Source organism: Merops nubicus, unplaced genomic scaffold (assembly GCF_000691845.1).
Source record: "Merops nubicus isolate BGI_N331 unplaced genomic scaffold, ASM69184v1 scaffold1892, whole genome shotgun sequence".
NCBI lineage: Eukaryota > Metazoa > Chordata > Aves > Coraciiformes > Meropidae > Merops > Merops nubicus.
The window spans coordinates 1-18,015 of NW_008594049.1; the positions used below are offsets into that span (position 1 = coordinate 1).

Consider the following 18,015-nt stretch of genomic DNA (forward strand, 5'->3'; position numbering starts at 1 on the left):
TTGCCTTCAGCAGAGGCAGTGGCAGCAAAATGATTTCCTTTTTGGGAGTAGTCGGAAATCCCAGACTTACCTTAAGTGCCTTATTAATCACCTAAATTGCCTACTGCTGCTATTTCTGCCGCTTCTGCGGGGGAATATATGCCCGTGTGTAAAACTTTGGCTGTTGAGACTCTCTAGTACCACAGCCTGGGTCAATATGTGGGACAGGGATATAACACTTGGGCCAATTTGCAGTTTCCTAGGACTCAGTGACTTGCTCTGCACAAAAGAGTCCCCAGAAGGTGCACGTCAGCCATTGGCGGTCACCCTGCACGTTCAAAGTCAGCAAAGTTTGCACATGAAGCTTCTGCAGGAAGATTGTATTTATGTGAAAGGGTGTGGAGTTCTGTGATAAAATGTAGACAGAAAAGATTAATCGTGAAGATGAAGTGATTGATGATATTGTTGTGCCCCTTTGACTGTCTCGGTTACCTGCAGAGTTGCCACGGTGGGATTTACTTGGCAATTAACCTGTTCCAGAATGGTTTCTCTTCTCCCTTGTTAGACAGAATTTTCCACTGGGTTTACTGTGGTGTGAAGTTGATGAAGCACAGGTTTCCTTCTGCCCAAATGTTAGCTTTTCCATGCATAAACTCATTATGGCTGGAAATCAAAATCAGCCTAGAAACAAAAAGGTTTTTCTCCCGTCAGAAAGGAATAATTCCAATTTCTCAATGGGACACTGCACTTAATTCTGAACCTTAAAAGACCAAAACATCAAACTTGAAGGTGTCACCTCACTATCTGTAGAAAAGCCATTGCAACTCATTTGATAGGATCCACATAACTCACTCGTGCTCTTTCCATGTGAAAAACATGCCCATGTTGTTAGACCTGTGGTACTATATCCAGACCTGCACTTCTTCAGACAAAATTAACTCAACATTGTTTCAAGGGACTTTAAAACATTTTTAAGATTGTTTCCCTGCTGTGGAAGCCTGTTTCTCATGGCTCAAACTGTTCAGGGTTCAGGAGGATCAGCACCCAAGGCTCAAAATGACCCAATATGCCTTTTTCGTATCTAATAACATCACTATTTGAAAGTGTTTAATCTCATTTTTTTCCAAGACCTGCAGGTGAATCTGTGTCCCCCTGGGAGCTGGGAATTCCTTCCTTCCTACAGAATAAGGGTCACTTTTCTAGCCCTGCTTGCCTGTGGGATACAGTCTTCTAAGCTGTGAGATGTTAATGTGTATCAAACTTTCCCAGTGATTCAGAGCTGAATCTCAGCCATCTGTGGCATCATGTAGTTAGTTTTATGGGGAAAAACTCTAAACTTCATGAAGTAGGCTAATTATTTCATATTTTAATCTCTAAATTGCTTGGGGAATTAGAATACAAGAATAAATCTCTGCTGATAAATGAGTAGGCAGAGAGTCAGTAAAAAAAGTAAAAAATGTACGATAAATGAATTTGTCACATGCTTCAGCAATTTATCATTCATTTCCATAATTAATCACAAAGCTCTGAAATATATTGTGTTCATATCATCTCTGTTGGTACGCCCACAGCAAATGGCATAGTTCTGTGAGCATATCTGTTTGGATCAAAATGAAGGTAAAAATGGAACTTTCAAGCAACACAGAAATTTAGAGATCATCAAATAAAACAGAAAATCAACTCGATATTTTTTTTGCCTTCCTGTGGCTTCGCATGAGTTCAGGCAGCCTTGGTGTATAGTTTGAAAGCCCGGGCAGTGTGTTCTGCATGGGAATATTGTGCTTTTCTGTCTCGTTTGCCAGCCCCTCCCTGACACACAGTACAATGGCAATCCAGAGTCAGTGGGGTACCGGATAAAGTTCTGGCGTGTGGATCTGCAGTCTCCCACCCTGACAAAAGTTATTAGTGACCGACTGGAGAGAGAGTACACGATTGAAGATCTGGAGGAGTGGACAGAGTACGAACTGCAGATCCAGGCTTTCAATGCCATCGGGGCAGGACCGTGGAGTGAAGTAGTGAGAGGTCGCACACGGGAGTCCGGTAAGTCATAGAGTCACAGAATCACTGCGGTTGGAAAGGACCTCCAGGATCATCAAGTCCAGTCTTCCTCCTAACATTTCCCTAACCACTAGACCATAGGTAGCCTCAAGTGTGGTACATACTCGTTTTTTGAACACCTGAAAGCACCCAAAGGTGCTAAGCTGGAGCACCATGTCTGATGTGAAGGACACGTTCAAGAACTTCACCATTTTTTGCCATTGTCTTTACATGCAATGAAGGCAGAAAACCATATAAGCATTTGAGGAAGTAATTTATTTCCTACCCTGCTTTCATGCATAAACCTTTAACTTATTTATTTAAAGCAAACAAACCAGCCTCTCCCCATTCCCACCCTTGTTTGGCAGCAGTATGGACAGCACAGCGAGCAGCTTGTACGCAATGTTCTCTGGCTGAGCAGGTCCCTCATGCTTCCTCTCCTTCCCCAGTACCTCACTGCCCCTCATTCTGCCCCTTTTCCTGTCTACTCCTAGGCTCAGGCAGATTTTCTCACAGTTGTGGTTATCTGTAAATTAATTTCAGCACCAAATATTTCTAGAAGGGCACATGTTATTTTTGAGAGCTTTTCTCCCCATGCAGAAATAATCATCTGAGCTTTTGATGACGTGTTTTCAAAACTGCCTTCTAAAATTGTTTGTACAAGGCTATATAGACATAACCTGCATATAGATCTGGAACACAAGTACTATATTGTCTAGCTGAACTGTCCATGCTAACATAGAGACTTCAAATATCATAAGCAAACTCTCTCCCAAGTAACAGTAAATTATTGTTAGCTTAGTAGCAACAGTAAAGACAGAGCTTGAAAAACTGCTCCCGAGCTGTAAACTTCCAAAAAACCTACTCCCAAACCTACCCAACAGTACACCTAACACATTAAAATTTATATTGCAAATTAATAACAAAATGGATTATATATATGGTTTAAAAGTTTAATAATAAAAGCTCTTTATGACCTGTATTTATGCAACGTTCAACGCTGATATTTTTTTCTTATTTTTTTCCTACTGTTCTTCATTAGAAGTCTTTTGGAATTGAATCCTGTGCACACCCTACACTTGCAGACACACGTGTTTCTGTGTGCTCTGTACCATGCAGCATTACTTGGTGGGGAGGATTTGGTCTGTTGGTTCAGATAAACTAGCCATGGAGAAAGCTAAACAAAGTCATCCCCATCCATTAAAATGCTGCTTTTTGGGAACCTGTAATTGGAAAGGTATTGCCAGAGGTATTTTAAACAAGGTGTGCTTGTGGTGGAGCTAGAGATAGCATGACCCAGACCAAATAGTTTTGAAGTGTTCTGTATCATAATAAAAAGATATCGTATTCTCCACTTTCTCCTTTCTGCTGCTCTTCAAGCACTTCTTTTGATACGTAGTAAATACTAAGATTAAGTGATTTCATAAAACCTTAGGATTATAGTGCTCTTGCTCAGCATCTAAAGATCAGAGGTTACATGTGTATTTGGCATTTTCTCTTGCAGTATTAAAAGAAGGTTGACTTGAAACTGCTTGTAGGAGGCACACAGAAACCAGGATCAAAATAACACGAAGCTGTGATCTAGGCCATAAGGGCTCATTTGGGTTTTTCCGTGCGTTTTCTTTGATACCAACATCTGATTTCTTGAATAGAGCAAGTCAGGGCTTAGACTTTTGGCTGTATCTTCTTAGATTTAGAACATATAAGAAGTGCTGGCATAGCAGCGAGCTGCATGAGAGAACTTCAAGGAATCTGCAGTTAACCTGTATGCACAGTCAAATGGGGTTAAAATGCAAATAAAAGATGTCTAAAGCCAGAGAGAGCAGTCAAAGCATTTTTAGGTCTGTCTTCTGTACTCTCAGAAAAATTCTATTTATTGCTGAAGTTTTCAAAGTACTTTAAAAGCAGGTGTCCTAAATACTTATTTTTTCCATTTTGTAGATGCAGGGTCTTAGGGAAGTTTAGTCTGCCTGGTGCTGCAGGCTGTGAACATCCCTCACAGCTGGCCAGAGGTGCCTTGGTCAGGATCACAGGGTGGCTCATTGGCAGAACTCATGGTTCTGTGTTTCACACTGTCCAAGGAGCCTGGGTGCTGTGTCAGCTCGTGGTATCTAGTGACAGTGTGACCACCACAGTCCAAAATCTTTATTGAAAATAAAGCTGTACTTGAGCACTTCTGTTTATTCTAGGATGTGCAATCATATCACTAATTGCTGAGCACACGTGCTAACAATTAGGGAGCATGCTGTTACTGGCACTCTCTTGTTTCTGAAGCTCTTGAATACCAAACATATTGAAACCAAATAAACTATAAGAGAGTAAATCATGCTATAAGTTTTGGTAACCCAGGCTTGAAAAACAGTTGGGAAACCCTACAATTAGAATCTGGGATAGGGTTGCAAGCAGCTGAAGGTGGAGGGGGGATGAATTAGGATTTTTAGCAGGACAAGTTTTATCAATAGACGTTTTTATAATGTTTGAAATTAAATAACTCATTAAATTTTACAGCATAAGATAACTGTTGAGTAACAAGCTCAATCTCCACTCAATAAATTGACAATGATGGTAGGCACAATACAGAAAAAAGCAAGAAAATGTGGAGACCTTTAATGTATTAGAACAACCTTGACAGGGCTGCTTCCTGATAGATACACTCTTATTTTCAACCAATTAATCTCAAATACTTCTAACCCAGCACCTTAATATTTTTGGGGTTCCTAATACAGAGCTATCTTAGTGTGTATACTTGTCTCACACAATCAGCTCCTATACAAGCACATATCTGTGGCAGGGATCAATCTCTTGGTGTTTCAGAGGCTGACCTTCGTGAAGCAGTTACTGTGGTGTGTAAAGCATCACTTGGTAATTCATATGTGGTCCAATGTCACTGTGGGTATTTGTCAGCTTAGACAAGCAGAGAATTTGGCCTGTGGAATCTAATTTTAGAGGCAAAATGGTTATGGATTGCAGCTACTCTGCTTTTGACAGCCACGAGCCCTGCTCGAAATTTGCACTTCTTAATTGGCATCAGATGGACGATATGCCACTTTAATTTTTATTTTCAAAAAACAGTGATGAATGTTCAGCTAAAATGAGCTGGAAAAGTAGAGAACCACTGCATCCCACTATCTAGTTTTCTTCGAAAGCCAGAATACAAACTAGCTTATTAAAAGCTGCTTTTGGCCAGTTAGTGACATGAAACAGCATCATTTGCTATATATCAATTATGGCTATGTCAGATGTAGAAAGAGGATGCATGATCTTAGATGCCAACATGGATAACCTTAAAAACTTGAATTCTTATTGAAGTTCCAGTGCAAAGTGCCAGTAACTCTATAATTTCTTACGTTTGATCTTCCAAAGTACATCATGCAGCTGGCATTTTGCTGGATTAGCTCATCATTTCATTCCAGTGTTTCCGGTTCATTTCATTAGAGCTCTGAGATTTTTTTGGACACTGTTGCTTGGCTTCTGTACTGTTCTTGCAGGTTACTAATGAGAACTCAACTGTGGAGCTCGTAAGAGTCTTCAGTGCAAGAGTTAAGGAAACCAGCATTAAAGAAGGGAACTTGCAGAGGAAGTAGGGATCTATAGTGCCTCAGTTAAACCACTAATTAGTCTTAGCAAACTATTATTTCTGTGAATCACAATATCCTGAGAGAGGAGAAGGGTTGGAGAAGTGAAGGTTATGTTTCAATTAATTCTTAAAGGGTTGATTAAAGTCTGTTACTTCTAAAAGTCTGGCAACAATGAGATCCATAATATGACTCGCAGGTTCTGAATTCATACATCCACATTAAAATAAAATCCTCAGCACTAATGTGGGAGCTGGAGAGTTGAAACACACTCGATGAGCGCAAGTATTTTTGCCATTGGACTTCAATTCCTTTCCAGCATGAGGGGACATTTAGCTGCTCTGGCTGTCACTGGCAATTAAGAGGAGTCTGGGCTAATAAGTCTTCAGATAGTCCTTTCTCTCCTTTTTTAGCCTTCAAATCCCCCACGCCAGCAGCCTGATCATGCACACACCTCATAGCAACCATGCACACAGGGCCAGCCCGGGCACAGCCTCCACCTTTTGTGAATTCAGGAAATCTCGTGGCTGCTGATCAAAGAGGAAAATAAATATTTGTAAAATAAAGAAACTTCTTTTCTCTTGAAAGGCTTCAAACCACATAAAATATAAATAAACATGGCTGGAAAGGGCTTCTTCCCTCTACACATCCTGGTTTCCTGCGACCTACCTCCACCCTTTCTCTCTCTAGAAGTGATTCATGTGGGAATAGTTCGCTGTGAAGATCTACAGATAAAGTTATGGCAGCTATCCAAAGACATTCGTGGCTCCTGGCAATCTATTTTCCTTTAACATAATTATATCCTTGTGGGGGATAAATCTAGAAGATTTTTTTTTTTTTTTTTTTTTTTTTTTTTTTCAAAAAAGCACTTCAGCATTGGAGGGGAAAAAAAATTGGATTTTGGTCTGCTGCGGTGTTGTGTGGAGGTGCTCTGTTTCTCATGTCCCAAATAATTGGCAACAGGGAAATTGTTTCAGAAATTACTATCTCTGTGGTTAACCTTGAGTGCACAAGGGTGGGGGGCGGTGAGTTTTTTTTCCAATTTATATTAATTCTGGTGTCATTCTCATTATCTCGTTCATGTTGCTAGGAGCTTCAGGAGCTCGCCTTCAAAACAGCAGATCTGTTCTTTCATTCGGACAGGCAGGAAAGCATTGCTTTTGGCAGAGATTTGTGCTCTTTTTTGTGATATATTCAGAACCTAATCAAGCCTTACTGTCCATAAGTGCTTGTGTAACATAACTTGCTTGAAAGGTTCTCTTGAGGTCTGACAGGTGCATCATGCTTTAGAAAAGGCTGTACCCTTCAGATGTTGGAAATGCCACAGGAAAAAAGAAAAAAAATGCAAAAGGGCAACATAAAATGTGAACTCTTAAAAATAGCCTCGAATTCTGCTTGCTTAACACGGCATGCTATTAAGCTTGCCTACAAAAGCTTGCAGTTGTGTGGCTGTTCTGCAGCAGTTAGAGTTTTAATGGCATGAGAAAATGCAAGTTTGCTTTTCTCTCGAGTCGGAGAAAATTACAGTGTTCCTCTGCCATCAGTCCTAATGATGTTTCTAGTTTCATAAGAGCCAATTTTGCAACATAAATGAAATAGGCATATCCTTCATTTACACCGTATCAGTCCATGAAAATACACCTTGCATTAATGTATCTGTCTATAATTGATGCATTGCAAATGTTGAGCACTATCACATAATCAAAAGGCTTAGAGGTTAAAGGACTTCTTATGGAACCGGGAGTGCAATCCAGTGGTTGAAATTATTGCTAGCTCTAGACAAGATGCTATAATTTCCTTTCAGATAATATAGGAAGCCAGAGTGGCGTAAAACTTCATGTTAGAACAGATTGTACCATAAGTTAAACTCCCATTCAGAAAGATTTCAAGCTTTTGGCATAGGGAAATAAAATGTATGGGAAAGAAATACTAGGAAATAGACTTCTGTAGAAGTTCAGCAATTTCAACTTGACTCTAATTACTGCAAATATATAGAACTGGAAATGTATTCATGTCTGGCTATATTTACTGTCTGTGTGTAGACACTAATTAGTATTAAATGTTTAGCTTTTGTGATTTCTGAGATGAACTCACAAGAAATTGTGAAGCAGGCTGAAATGTAAAGATGATGTCGAATGAATACATAAAAGAAGGGATTGTCTAGAACCTATTCCAGTCCTTTGGGTCTTGCATCCTCTTCTGTGGGATCTTGGAACGATCCCAAGCAGATAGGGAGATGGGGCAAAGTGATCTGGTATGTCTCACCTGTTTTTGCTTTCTGGTAATGCCATGTGCCTCCAGTGCCCTCGGCTCCTCCTGAGAATGTCTCTGCTGAAGCTGTGAGTTCAACCCAGATCCTTCTGACATGGGCTGCAGTCCCTGAGTCCGAGCAGAATGGTCTCATCCTGGGTTACAAGGTATGTAATGGAGTTTCATGCTTATTTAATTTGGAATGCATTGCTTGGATATGTTTTTGCATTTGTTATTTATTATTCACCTGCTGGATATTTATATTATTCATAAGTCAGCTGAAGAAGCTGTATTTGAAATGGATGATTGGTGAATACAATCTAATTTTATATTTTGTGAGAAGGAGGAATCTAAAATGCATACCCCTCTTTTCAGTCCTCATGTAACAATCTTTTTCTGTCTATATTTCATATACACTTATTCTGCAGATACTTTTTAAAGCAAAAGATGTAGATTCTGAACCCAAGAGCCAAACAGTAAGAGGTAACCACACTCAGTCTTTCCTGCTGTCTGGCCTGAGGAAGTACATGCTCTATGAGATCCAGGTGCTGGCATTCACTCGGATTGGAGATGGAGTCCCCAGCTCCCCTGCAGTCATAGAAAGGACCAAGGATGATGGTAAGTTCAAAGGTTACCCAAAGAAGTATCATATTTGATCCAACTTTTTAACACTGCTTTCTTTTAGTCATGCAAGGGTAGACGCCACCTCAAACTAAGACTGGTTGAATTTGTTTTGTTTGGTTTTTCTTTTATCAACTTTGAACCTAAAGGACTTGGTCCCTATCTAGTATAACTCAGCACTATTCCATTGGTCACGGGCTGAGGATTTGTCAAAACCACAGAGAAACAAAGTCTCCAGTTTCCTCTGTCCCTGCAGCTGATGAATAGTAAAAAAAAAACTTCTGAAATTGTACTCTGAAGCTCAGTGTAGACAATTTCTATTAAAGGCCATTTTTAGAGCCCAATTATAAATTCCTATTGAAGTACAGTCAGGCTCTAAAAATATATAAAAAAAAAAAAATAGTGCTGCAACTGAGAGTCTGATAGGAGAGCTATGGGATGGACAACTTCAGTAATCCATTCTTGCTTGCTTTTTTTTTTTTTCTGAAAAGAATAAGGCACTGACCCTGGAAGATGATCATATCAGCTTCCTTTTGCAGCCACCGCCAGCATTCCCCACAGGCTCAGAGACTCCCCAGTGCAGTTTGATGTGTTGAGGGAACCCAAGTGAGCCCCTCGCCCCAGTGCTGTCTCAACACCTCGGTGTGGTAAAAAAAACCTGCTGATGGAGCTTCACAGAAATTTAGTTCAACTCTTTAAAGATTTTTAGCTTTGCAGATGCTAAAGTTACCTTCAGTTTCATTACCTTTTCTGTATTAAATGAAGGTTAATATTAGTGTGAGAGGCTTCTGCTTATTGCTGCCCGCGAAGATGAACAAAAAAAAAGCCTTTTTTATCAAAACCTTTTCACAATAATAGTGGAATAAACATTGGTTTCTATAAGCCATGTCATTAAGGTAATTTGGTTGGTCTGAACACATATTCAGACCTCTGGTTTAACAAGACATTTCTGTGGAGTGCAGGGATGGAATAAGAGCACACAGGGACAGGAACAGGGACAGCAGGTTCCTGATGTTTTTTTAGCAATTTTCTCAGCCCACTGCCTGTGTGTGGACTTGGGTTTTCTTTGAAAGGAAACAAAGAGAAATTACTGTTAGCAGAACTCTGCAGGGAGAGAAAAAGCACTCATTGAAATGTACATAGCGGGCTATAATGAGAAATATTTAAAACTGTTTGTTTTAGACAACCCCATTATAGCAGTTCCCTCCTTAAGTGCATGTTGGCAAATAATACAAATTGCTCTTCCATCTCCATACCCCTGACATAAATATGTTGTGTCTCCTCTGGGTTCAAATTAATTAAAAGTATCCTCAGGGGTAGTGCAGGTGGAATTTGTGCTGCAGGGGAAATTTTATGGATGCTAATGTATGAAGTAGCATCTCTGCACCTTGTGAACCTGGGGTGGTCAGTGCAGCCACAAGCCACCTGTATTAATGTGCATCTCACCTGCCTCAGGTTCTCCTGCTCAGGCCTAAGTGTTTAAAATGCACACATAAAATCAGAAGGCAGGTCAAAGCTGGTGCAGATGACAGAGAGGAGATACTGTTCAATTCCAACAAGTATGAGGTAAATTAAGCTGACACATAACTCTCAGTAAAGGCTTGCTCTGTATATGCAGTCAGTGAGGTGGTGGTGATGTGGACAGCTCGCAGGGATCCCCACCCTCTGCTGGGAGATAACTCCCCTGGAGGTCACAGCTCCTTTCTCAGAGCATCCTGCCCAGTGCATTACACAGGTGTGGTAAAATACTGTAGGGAGCAGTGCTTCTGTCTCGTGTTTGGTGTCCATGGGTGCTGGAGGCATTTGGCACAGGATTGACAGGACATGATTCCTCAGAACAAGTGTATATATCACATACCCAAGCAGGCACTCCTAACCATCTACTTATTATGAGTGAGATGTGGCTTAGGTTGCCTTCTGTGCAAAGTGAGCAGAAAACTTGTAATTCCTTTGACATGCAGAGCTTGCTAGCATGATCCCTGTTTTTCCTTCCAGCCCCTGGGCCACCTGTGAGACTGGTGTTCCCTGAGGTGAGGCTGACATCTGTACGGATTGTGTGGCAGCCACCAGAGGAGCCCAATGGAATTATTCTGGGTAAGAGGGAGAGGTGAATCCAGGGATGAGAAGAGAGGGCTGTGGAGACCAGAGTGAGCTCCAGCTGTTGGGTTTTCCTTCCCCCTGAATGCTGGATTGTAAAGCACACATAAGCAAATTTGTGGCTAAAGACAAGAAAATGTCAGTATCAGCTGAGAGACATGATAACTTGTGAGGAGGAAAAGGCTGCCTGGCTCCATGGTGTGTGTTTTTGTGAACATATCCAGAATCACATGTCACTCATGGCACTGTGTTTGAATTGTCATCTCTCTTCCCATCTGCATTTGAGTTCGTGAGCAGCTTGGTTGGCTGTTGGACAAAGTGCCTGTAGAACTGCAGCAGGGTAGAGCTGGGTTTGCCCCTCCTTCCCCCACTGACCTTTGCCAGGCATGACCAATGTTTCAGTTTCATGTGTGCTTCTATTTTATTGCTTCCTTTGGATAATGCTGTCTGACAGGTCTTAAGGAGTTACCTCACATTTGGCTCTTCATCAGGGGAAATAGAGGCAACAAGGCGTGACAGGAATTCATGAAAAACCTTCTTAACTTCCTGATCTCATAACTCTTGGGTTGCCTTTGCAGTATGTACACCAGCCACTACTTGTACGTAGAACTTAGACTTTTACAGTGTAATATTCTATTTTTGCCCCTAAAGTTAAGGTTGCTGATGGTTACCCAGCAATTTTATGTTCTCTGCTGATGTTAAACACATTTTACAGTAGTTCATGCTGGTGAGTAAAGATTTGTCTCCCAGATCTGAAACACGAAGCAAAAGCTTTTGGGTTTTGTTTCATTCTCAGTCTGCCAGAACTTTTTGTTTCTAATTTCACTGCTATCATTCAGGCTTGCATGTAGTCTTTCAGCATTATTTCCTGCAGCCTTCACTGTTGGGTGAAGGGTGCACACTTTACTCTTGCATTGGTGGCATCCCTTTAAACAAAGAACTGCTCTTGCATTGCATTTAAAACCTGAGTCAAGAGCACAAAAGTGTTTGCTCAGGTGTGTACTTTCTCAAAGTGATCGTGATGCCTGAAGATGCTGGGAAATCATCAAATGGGATCTGAAGGCAGATGCTGCAGGGATTTTCTGAGAATGAGAAAGTCTGTGTGAAGCTTGGCAGTGGTTAGCTGTCAGAGATAGATCCACGCAGGGTTTCTCTGCAGCTCAAGGAAGCTTGGCTTCCAGGTTGTCTTGTGGGTTTGATTTGTTGCTTATTTTAAGGAACTGTGTGTCCTAGAACTCGCTCTCAGTAGAGATTGGGATTTGAATCACAGGATGTGGTTAAGGAGAAAAAAATCATTTGATAGAAATGATGAGAAAGTACAAAAGAGATTTTGCTCTCCCGACTGTGTTCCAATGTCTCACGTTGCTGCACTTTGTCAGCCTTATTTGCTGAAGTTGCAAGTTTGGCGGAGTAGGAACTCTTTTATTTTGCCTTTGCAGAGTGTTTTGTGCAGTGTGTCCCCTTCTCAGCTGGTTTTACTCATCACTGATAAAATCATAGAAATGCAGGGCTGGAAGGAAGATGGGAAGGGTGTCCCTTAAAGAATGCTTGACATGCTTAGCATGCAGACTATTGCTGCATGCAGACTGTTCCTTCCAACCTCTTGCACAGTCCATTCCTAGTAACACATCCCAGAATACTTCCTGCTGTCCTGACTTGCCTTTTTTTGCAACACTGATGGTGTAGCTAAGCAGGTTGATGATCCACTATTAATTCTTACCCTTTTTCTGCAGTATGCTTCCAGGTCAGTCAGTCCCTCTTTTATATGTACATTAAGCTTTTTCTTTCTAAGTGTGATAATTCACGGGTGCCTTTATTGAATTCCATCTTGCTGATTCCAGACCATCTCACCTCATTAGCAAGATCACTTTAAATGAGACTCTTGTCCTCTAAAGTGCACACGGCCACTCACAATTTTATTTCAGTTTTGGAGTTTGCATGTAGACTGGCAATTCTGTCAGCCAGGTCATTAATGAAAGTATCAAACACAACCAGACTCATTCACAAGGTCTCAGGATACTTAATGTGTCCTCCCAGTTTTTTAGCAAGCTATCGATAACAGCATTTTGACTTATTTAAGTCTTTGAGTCAAAATATGTAGTATTTTTCTTAGATTCTCTTTCTTCTGTTTGCTTTTGATGAGGGTCTTTGCAACCATATTAAAGCCTTACTTTCAGTCAGTGTGGACCCTATCTACTCTTTCCACCTGGCACAATTACACTTTCAAAATGGAAAATAGATTATTTGATATTTATTATTTGCTCCAGACAAATACATATTGGCTGTTCCTTGGCACTTTATTATCCTCATCGATGATTATGTGTCAGCTCATATATTTTTTCCAGGATCTTTCTGGGTATTGAACTTTAGTTTGATTTGTCCATAATTCCTCTGGTCGGTCTTTTCCCATTTTAAAAGGTAGGGTACTCTGTTTACTCTTCTGTAATATTCTGGGATGTCACCTGTCCTCAACAAGTTCTTAAAGATAATAACTAATTATTTGGAGATGGCTCCAGCTAGTTATATAAGCACTGTGGAGCAAATTTCATTAGGCCTTTCTGACTTGATTACATCTAACTTAACTAAATATTCGTTAACCTGTTCTCTATTCTAGTCTACATCCCTCTTTATATTGTTGTCAGCTTTAATTTGTGTTAGGTATCTAGTTGACATCAACTTTTTTTCATGGGTGAAAATGAAACAAGGGGAGGTATCAGCCTTCCCTTCTCTTCTAGTTCACCTCTCTTGTGCTCATGTTTGCTTCCTACTAGTTGAGCTGTCCTTCTCCTTTCTCTCGGGCTTCTAATGTATTTATAAAATGTTTCTCCTTGCCTTTGATGCCCTTTAAGTTACAACTCACTTTGCACTTTAGCCACTCTGATTTTGTCCCTGCATGCTCGTGCTGTCTATTTATACACTCCCTTAGACCCGGGTCCTGGTTCGACTTTTTGTCCAATTCAGATTTGATTTTTAGGTCATTAGTGAACCAATATATTGGCCTCTTAACATCTTTTGTCTGCATTGGGATAGTTGTACCCTTTTTTTTCTCTCTCTTAAAACTGTCAGCTAACCTGAATTCCTTTTTCCCTTAGAATTCCTTCCCAGGGGCACATTGCCTGCCAGTTCCCCCAGTCCATGGCTTTGAAGTCCATTGTCTTTATTCAACACTTCTCCTTTATTCTTTTTTTGATAGTAGAAATACTGAGGCTCATGGAGGAAGTGGTTAGCTGCCAATGTCAGAGAGAAAAAGTAAAAATTACTCATGCTGGGCACTTTTATAATCTTTCCTAAGAACCAAGTTGTGCTTCAAAAATAGATAAAACCCAATGTGTGACATTCTGAGTAAAGGTACAAGTTTATTTTTTTGCCTGTACACCCTTTAAATTTCATTACTGTAATGAACTTTCAAAACACCATTGTCACTTCTACAGTCAAGTGAAGTAGAGTTGTTGGAAAAAATAAGTTAACATAATTTTGCACAGTGTCCTTCTATTCAGTAGTGGGGTTGGAAAGAAAAAAAAAATACTTGCTTTGCAAGAGCAACTTATATTCAGAGCCTTTGAACTAATGTTCCTGCTCTGCCAGCTTTGTCCTCTGAGTATACAAGCACCTTTGCAGCTAACATTTTTGTAATCTATATCAAAACATGTTCTAGCATTTCAGAGAGAGATTAGCAGGATGAAATACTGCCAGGCACCAAGAGGGAAAACCACTTGTTTGTTTGTTTAAATATTTTACCTTGGAAGCCTGCTAGATATTTCCATTTCTCCTTTGGAGAATGTTATGCTAACCATGTGAGGCTTTACTCTGTCTTCTTTTCTGTGCTCTGTTCAGCCAGCACCCAACACAGTCCCTTCAAATACTGTCAAAGAAAAAGGATGCATTAATGTGCATATGTTAACTTCTAGCTATGAGCTCCCCCTGAAAATGAGAGCTCAGCCCATACCCTTCCAGGCCCTGGTTAGTATTCCTCGTGGTATCCTTGTATTTAGCATTTACCTGAAGCTTACTGCAAAAGAGTATAAGAACTCCACTGAGAATTAGCACTAAAATTGGATGTAATCCATGTTTGCAAATTCATATTTTGATCCCAGGCTGCGTTTGCACACCCGCTGGCCCTTCAACAGATAAGCAGTAAAATCAACAGCCTGGATTGCTGCTCCACTAGGCAGACCATAACCTCCCAGTATCATTTGGCTTTCCCCAAGTTCTGTGACAAATTAATAAGTGTCTGTATCTCTGCTGCACCACGGCCTGCGTGAACAGGTGCTGTCACTTCTGAAGGGCTTTGTATGGTGATGAGCTTGAAAGCTTTTTTATATTCATGGTATGTTGTCATCTTCCTGCCTGTTTGCTTTGGGGAATCCACTGGTTGTGTTGCAGTGACCTAACATTTAACAGGCGGGTCCGACTGTTGCTGTTTATGGAGTTCAGGAAGCCTGGCTCGTGGAGCTGCTTGCAGTTGTGCAAAAAATACTTAAAAAGATGCTAATGCAAAAATAAGCCTGGTTTCAATGGATAAATAAACTCCTGAAGAGTTGATCTTTCAGGGCATTTTTATGCTGTTTTGGCCTGATGAAGCACAGAACTCCAATAGCAGAAGGGAGGCGGGGTCTAATGTTAGATGGGGAAAAAAGGAAAGAAAAATCAAGAAATATGAATTCTTATTGAGCATCCAGATACTTCATATTTTGTAAGATAATTCCTTCTGCAAAGAATTTTCCTCTTATCACCCTTTAAAGATTTTACTGTCATTCATAACTTTTGATTTTTGAATTTTTTTTTTTTTTAATCTAAGGCATCTGTGACATCTTATTGTTATAATCTAGTAAGAGAAGGAAGCTTCCTTATTCCTCCACTGCAGCAATTGCAGTCATTGCCTCTTCTAGCCCTCGAGCATACATTAATTTCTCTTTGAACACTTTCCATTTACCTCTATTGATTTGCCTCGTTTGATTTCACTTAACATTTCCTGTCTTCTCCCATCCCTTGTTGCTGAAATTCATCAACTTAATAATTTTATCTTTTTGATCTTGCATTAGACCTAATTATTATCCAAGTTGTAGTTTAAATGCTGTGTCTTTTGTGTCACTCAGAAAAAAAAAAAAAGGAGAGCAATGTTTTTTATGCCAGGATGTATCCTGGCTGTCTGAAGCTGCCTAAAAGGAGAAGGTGACAGAGGATCAAAATTCAGATCCTGGGTGTCTCTCAGGTGTGTTGTAGGCAGCAATAACAGCGAGCTGAGTTCAGGTGCAGAGGTTGGATGTGTATCTTTGAATCAGACTGAGGTAAGTGTTGAGTTTCTGAGGAAATATATAAAGCTGATGGCTCTGCTTGTGTAAACTCTGCCTGAGATATCCAGGAAAATAGCTATTTACCCAGACTGTCAGTGAACATGGCAGGTGTAGGAGAGGACAGCGAGAGCTGATACTGTTTTTCACAGGGATGTGTTGAAAGGGAGTTTGTGGAGCCTGTCAGAGAGACTGGCTGTGACAAGTGATTTCTTCTTTCTCAATGGCTAAATTAGTTTTTGCACTAGCCAAGGACCGACTCTTGTGTAAGTTATTATAATGGCCTAGATATGTATTGTCTTCCTTTGCCTAATCTGAGCATGTTTGTAATTGGCTTTCCAGCACGAGCACCACCATGTAGCAGTAAATAGTTATCTTTCTATTCCCTCCTTACATTTTAACTACACTTTGTATTTTACAAAGGTTTAGAAAAGAGAGGAAATTGCTTGACAAGGATGTGTCCCAGATATCATACTTATCTTTTAATAACTAGATAAATCAACTTTTCTATTCTTTCAATATTCTGTTTCCCTCCAGGTCTTATTCTTTACGTCTTATGTCCCTTTATCAAACTTCTTTAGCCATCTTAGCTGCTGCTTCCTTCATCTTTCCTGCTGCTGTGAAAAATTTCCCCAGTGCTTTTCTTTGACTGTTTTCCCTCCTTATTGAAATCCTGCACCAGGGTTTTCACTCCTGCATTCTTTACATCTGTATAAACAACAAAAAGATCGCAGTGTATCCGTTCCTTCTCCCCATTGCTGGCTGTCTTTCTGTAGGCTTTAAAAAAGATCAGAATACTGTAGTATTAAAGATACAGAAATGCTTCAGTGAAATATATTGGACCAGTAATGGGAGAGCTGGTGCTGTGGGTGAAAGGAGGTAGTTTCAGGTGGAGAAATGAAATGTTCAACTTGTAAGACCCTAAGACTTTGCAAGGATCTAAGCATGCTCAGGAGGTCTGAAAAATCAGGCCACTCTTTATCTAGTAGCCTAATGCAATCCACCCAGCTGTGAAAATGCTGCTGTAGGAATTTCCCTGACTCCCTGACAGCCGTGGGGGGTGAGGGCACCCCGGGCAGCAGGGGCTGAGCCCACTTGGCCACTGGGAGCCTTCTGCTCCTGATGCCCCTTTCCAGATGTGGTGCCCGGAGCCTGCTGAGGCACTGCAGCGAGTCTCTGCCCCCAGAGCTGTCTGCAGGCACAGCCTGCAGGATGGAGTCAGGCTCCTGGGAGAGCCAAGGCACTCTCTGAGGTGTCGGTGGGGTCAGATTCATTCTGTGTGAGGCAGCTATGGCTGCTGCTCCACAGCCCCTAATACCTACCAGAGAAAAAGGGACAGGAGATCACTGGTGCATCATCAACGGCACTGGGAGAGTCAGCACACCAAAATGAACACCATCTGCATCCCAGTTAAGCTCCACTGTTTGGGACAGCATACACCAGGAACCAGGAAGGAATTCCAAAGGGAACTCTGTGCCTTTTCTGTGAGTGGGCATGTGGCAGTTGTTGCATATTAACAAACAGGAAATAAACGTCACTGATTTTGTCTAATAGGCACTGGTAAGATTAAAACCTCAGTTTTCACATGCTGACCTTCATGAATAAAGTTTGGCTCCTGTTGTTCTTGTTGCAGCCAAAATGTGATGGGAGTTCAAACTCTAATTTGAGGTATTAATTTCAAGAGAAAGAGTCAGTCTCAGGTGCTGCAAACCCCTTTGTCGTTCGGAAGATGAGCAGAGAGTTGGCAGAACCATGTCACGACTGTTTTGTTTTCAGCTGGTTTGATTTGGATTTGTTGGCTGCCCTCTGCCCTGTGTAACTCCATGAAGCGTTTAATCATACAACTGGATCCAGCTTGGGCAATAAAGCCCCACACCAGTTCTGGTATTAATTGATTTTGGAAGTCAGCAGCTGGACTGAAAGTTACCACTGAGCTCCAGAAGCGAGAGGCTGATTCAATTGCTGAGTTTACAGAAAGGATTTGAACATTTGGCAGATCCTCTTTGGGGGACAGTTGTTGCTAGTGGTGTGTGAGAGCTCTGGAAGCCCCTCCTTTCCACAGTTGGATCATTACTAATGCAGGTTAAACTGTGAACACCTAATTGTCAGGCAGGTTGGAAAGGGGCTTAGCACTCACAGGCATCAGCAAAATTGATTATTAAGTG

The 18,015-nt window shown here is 41.0% G+C and overlaps 1 protein-coding gene across 1 annotated transcript in view; it reads left to right on the top strand.

Annotated features, from left to right (window-relative positions):
* Positions 1–1,781: 1,781 nt before the first annotated feature.
* Positions 1,782–18,015, top strand: part of LOC103768450 (protein sidekick-1) — a gene marked incomplete at its 5' end in the record, with an annotated part of 77,383 nt that continues 61,149 nt past the window's right edge. Inside the window, 4 exons of the mRNA XM_008935593.1 lie at positions 1,782–2,019; positions 7,893–8,008; positions 8,270–8,459; positions 10,458–10,556. Coding sequence (XP_008933841.1) covers positions 1,782–2,019; positions 7,893–8,008; positions 8,270–8,459; positions 10,458–10,556 — 643 coding nt within the window. The remainder of the gene's footprint in view (positions 2,020–7,892; positions 8,009–8,269; positions 8,460–10,457; positions 10,557–18,015) is intronic.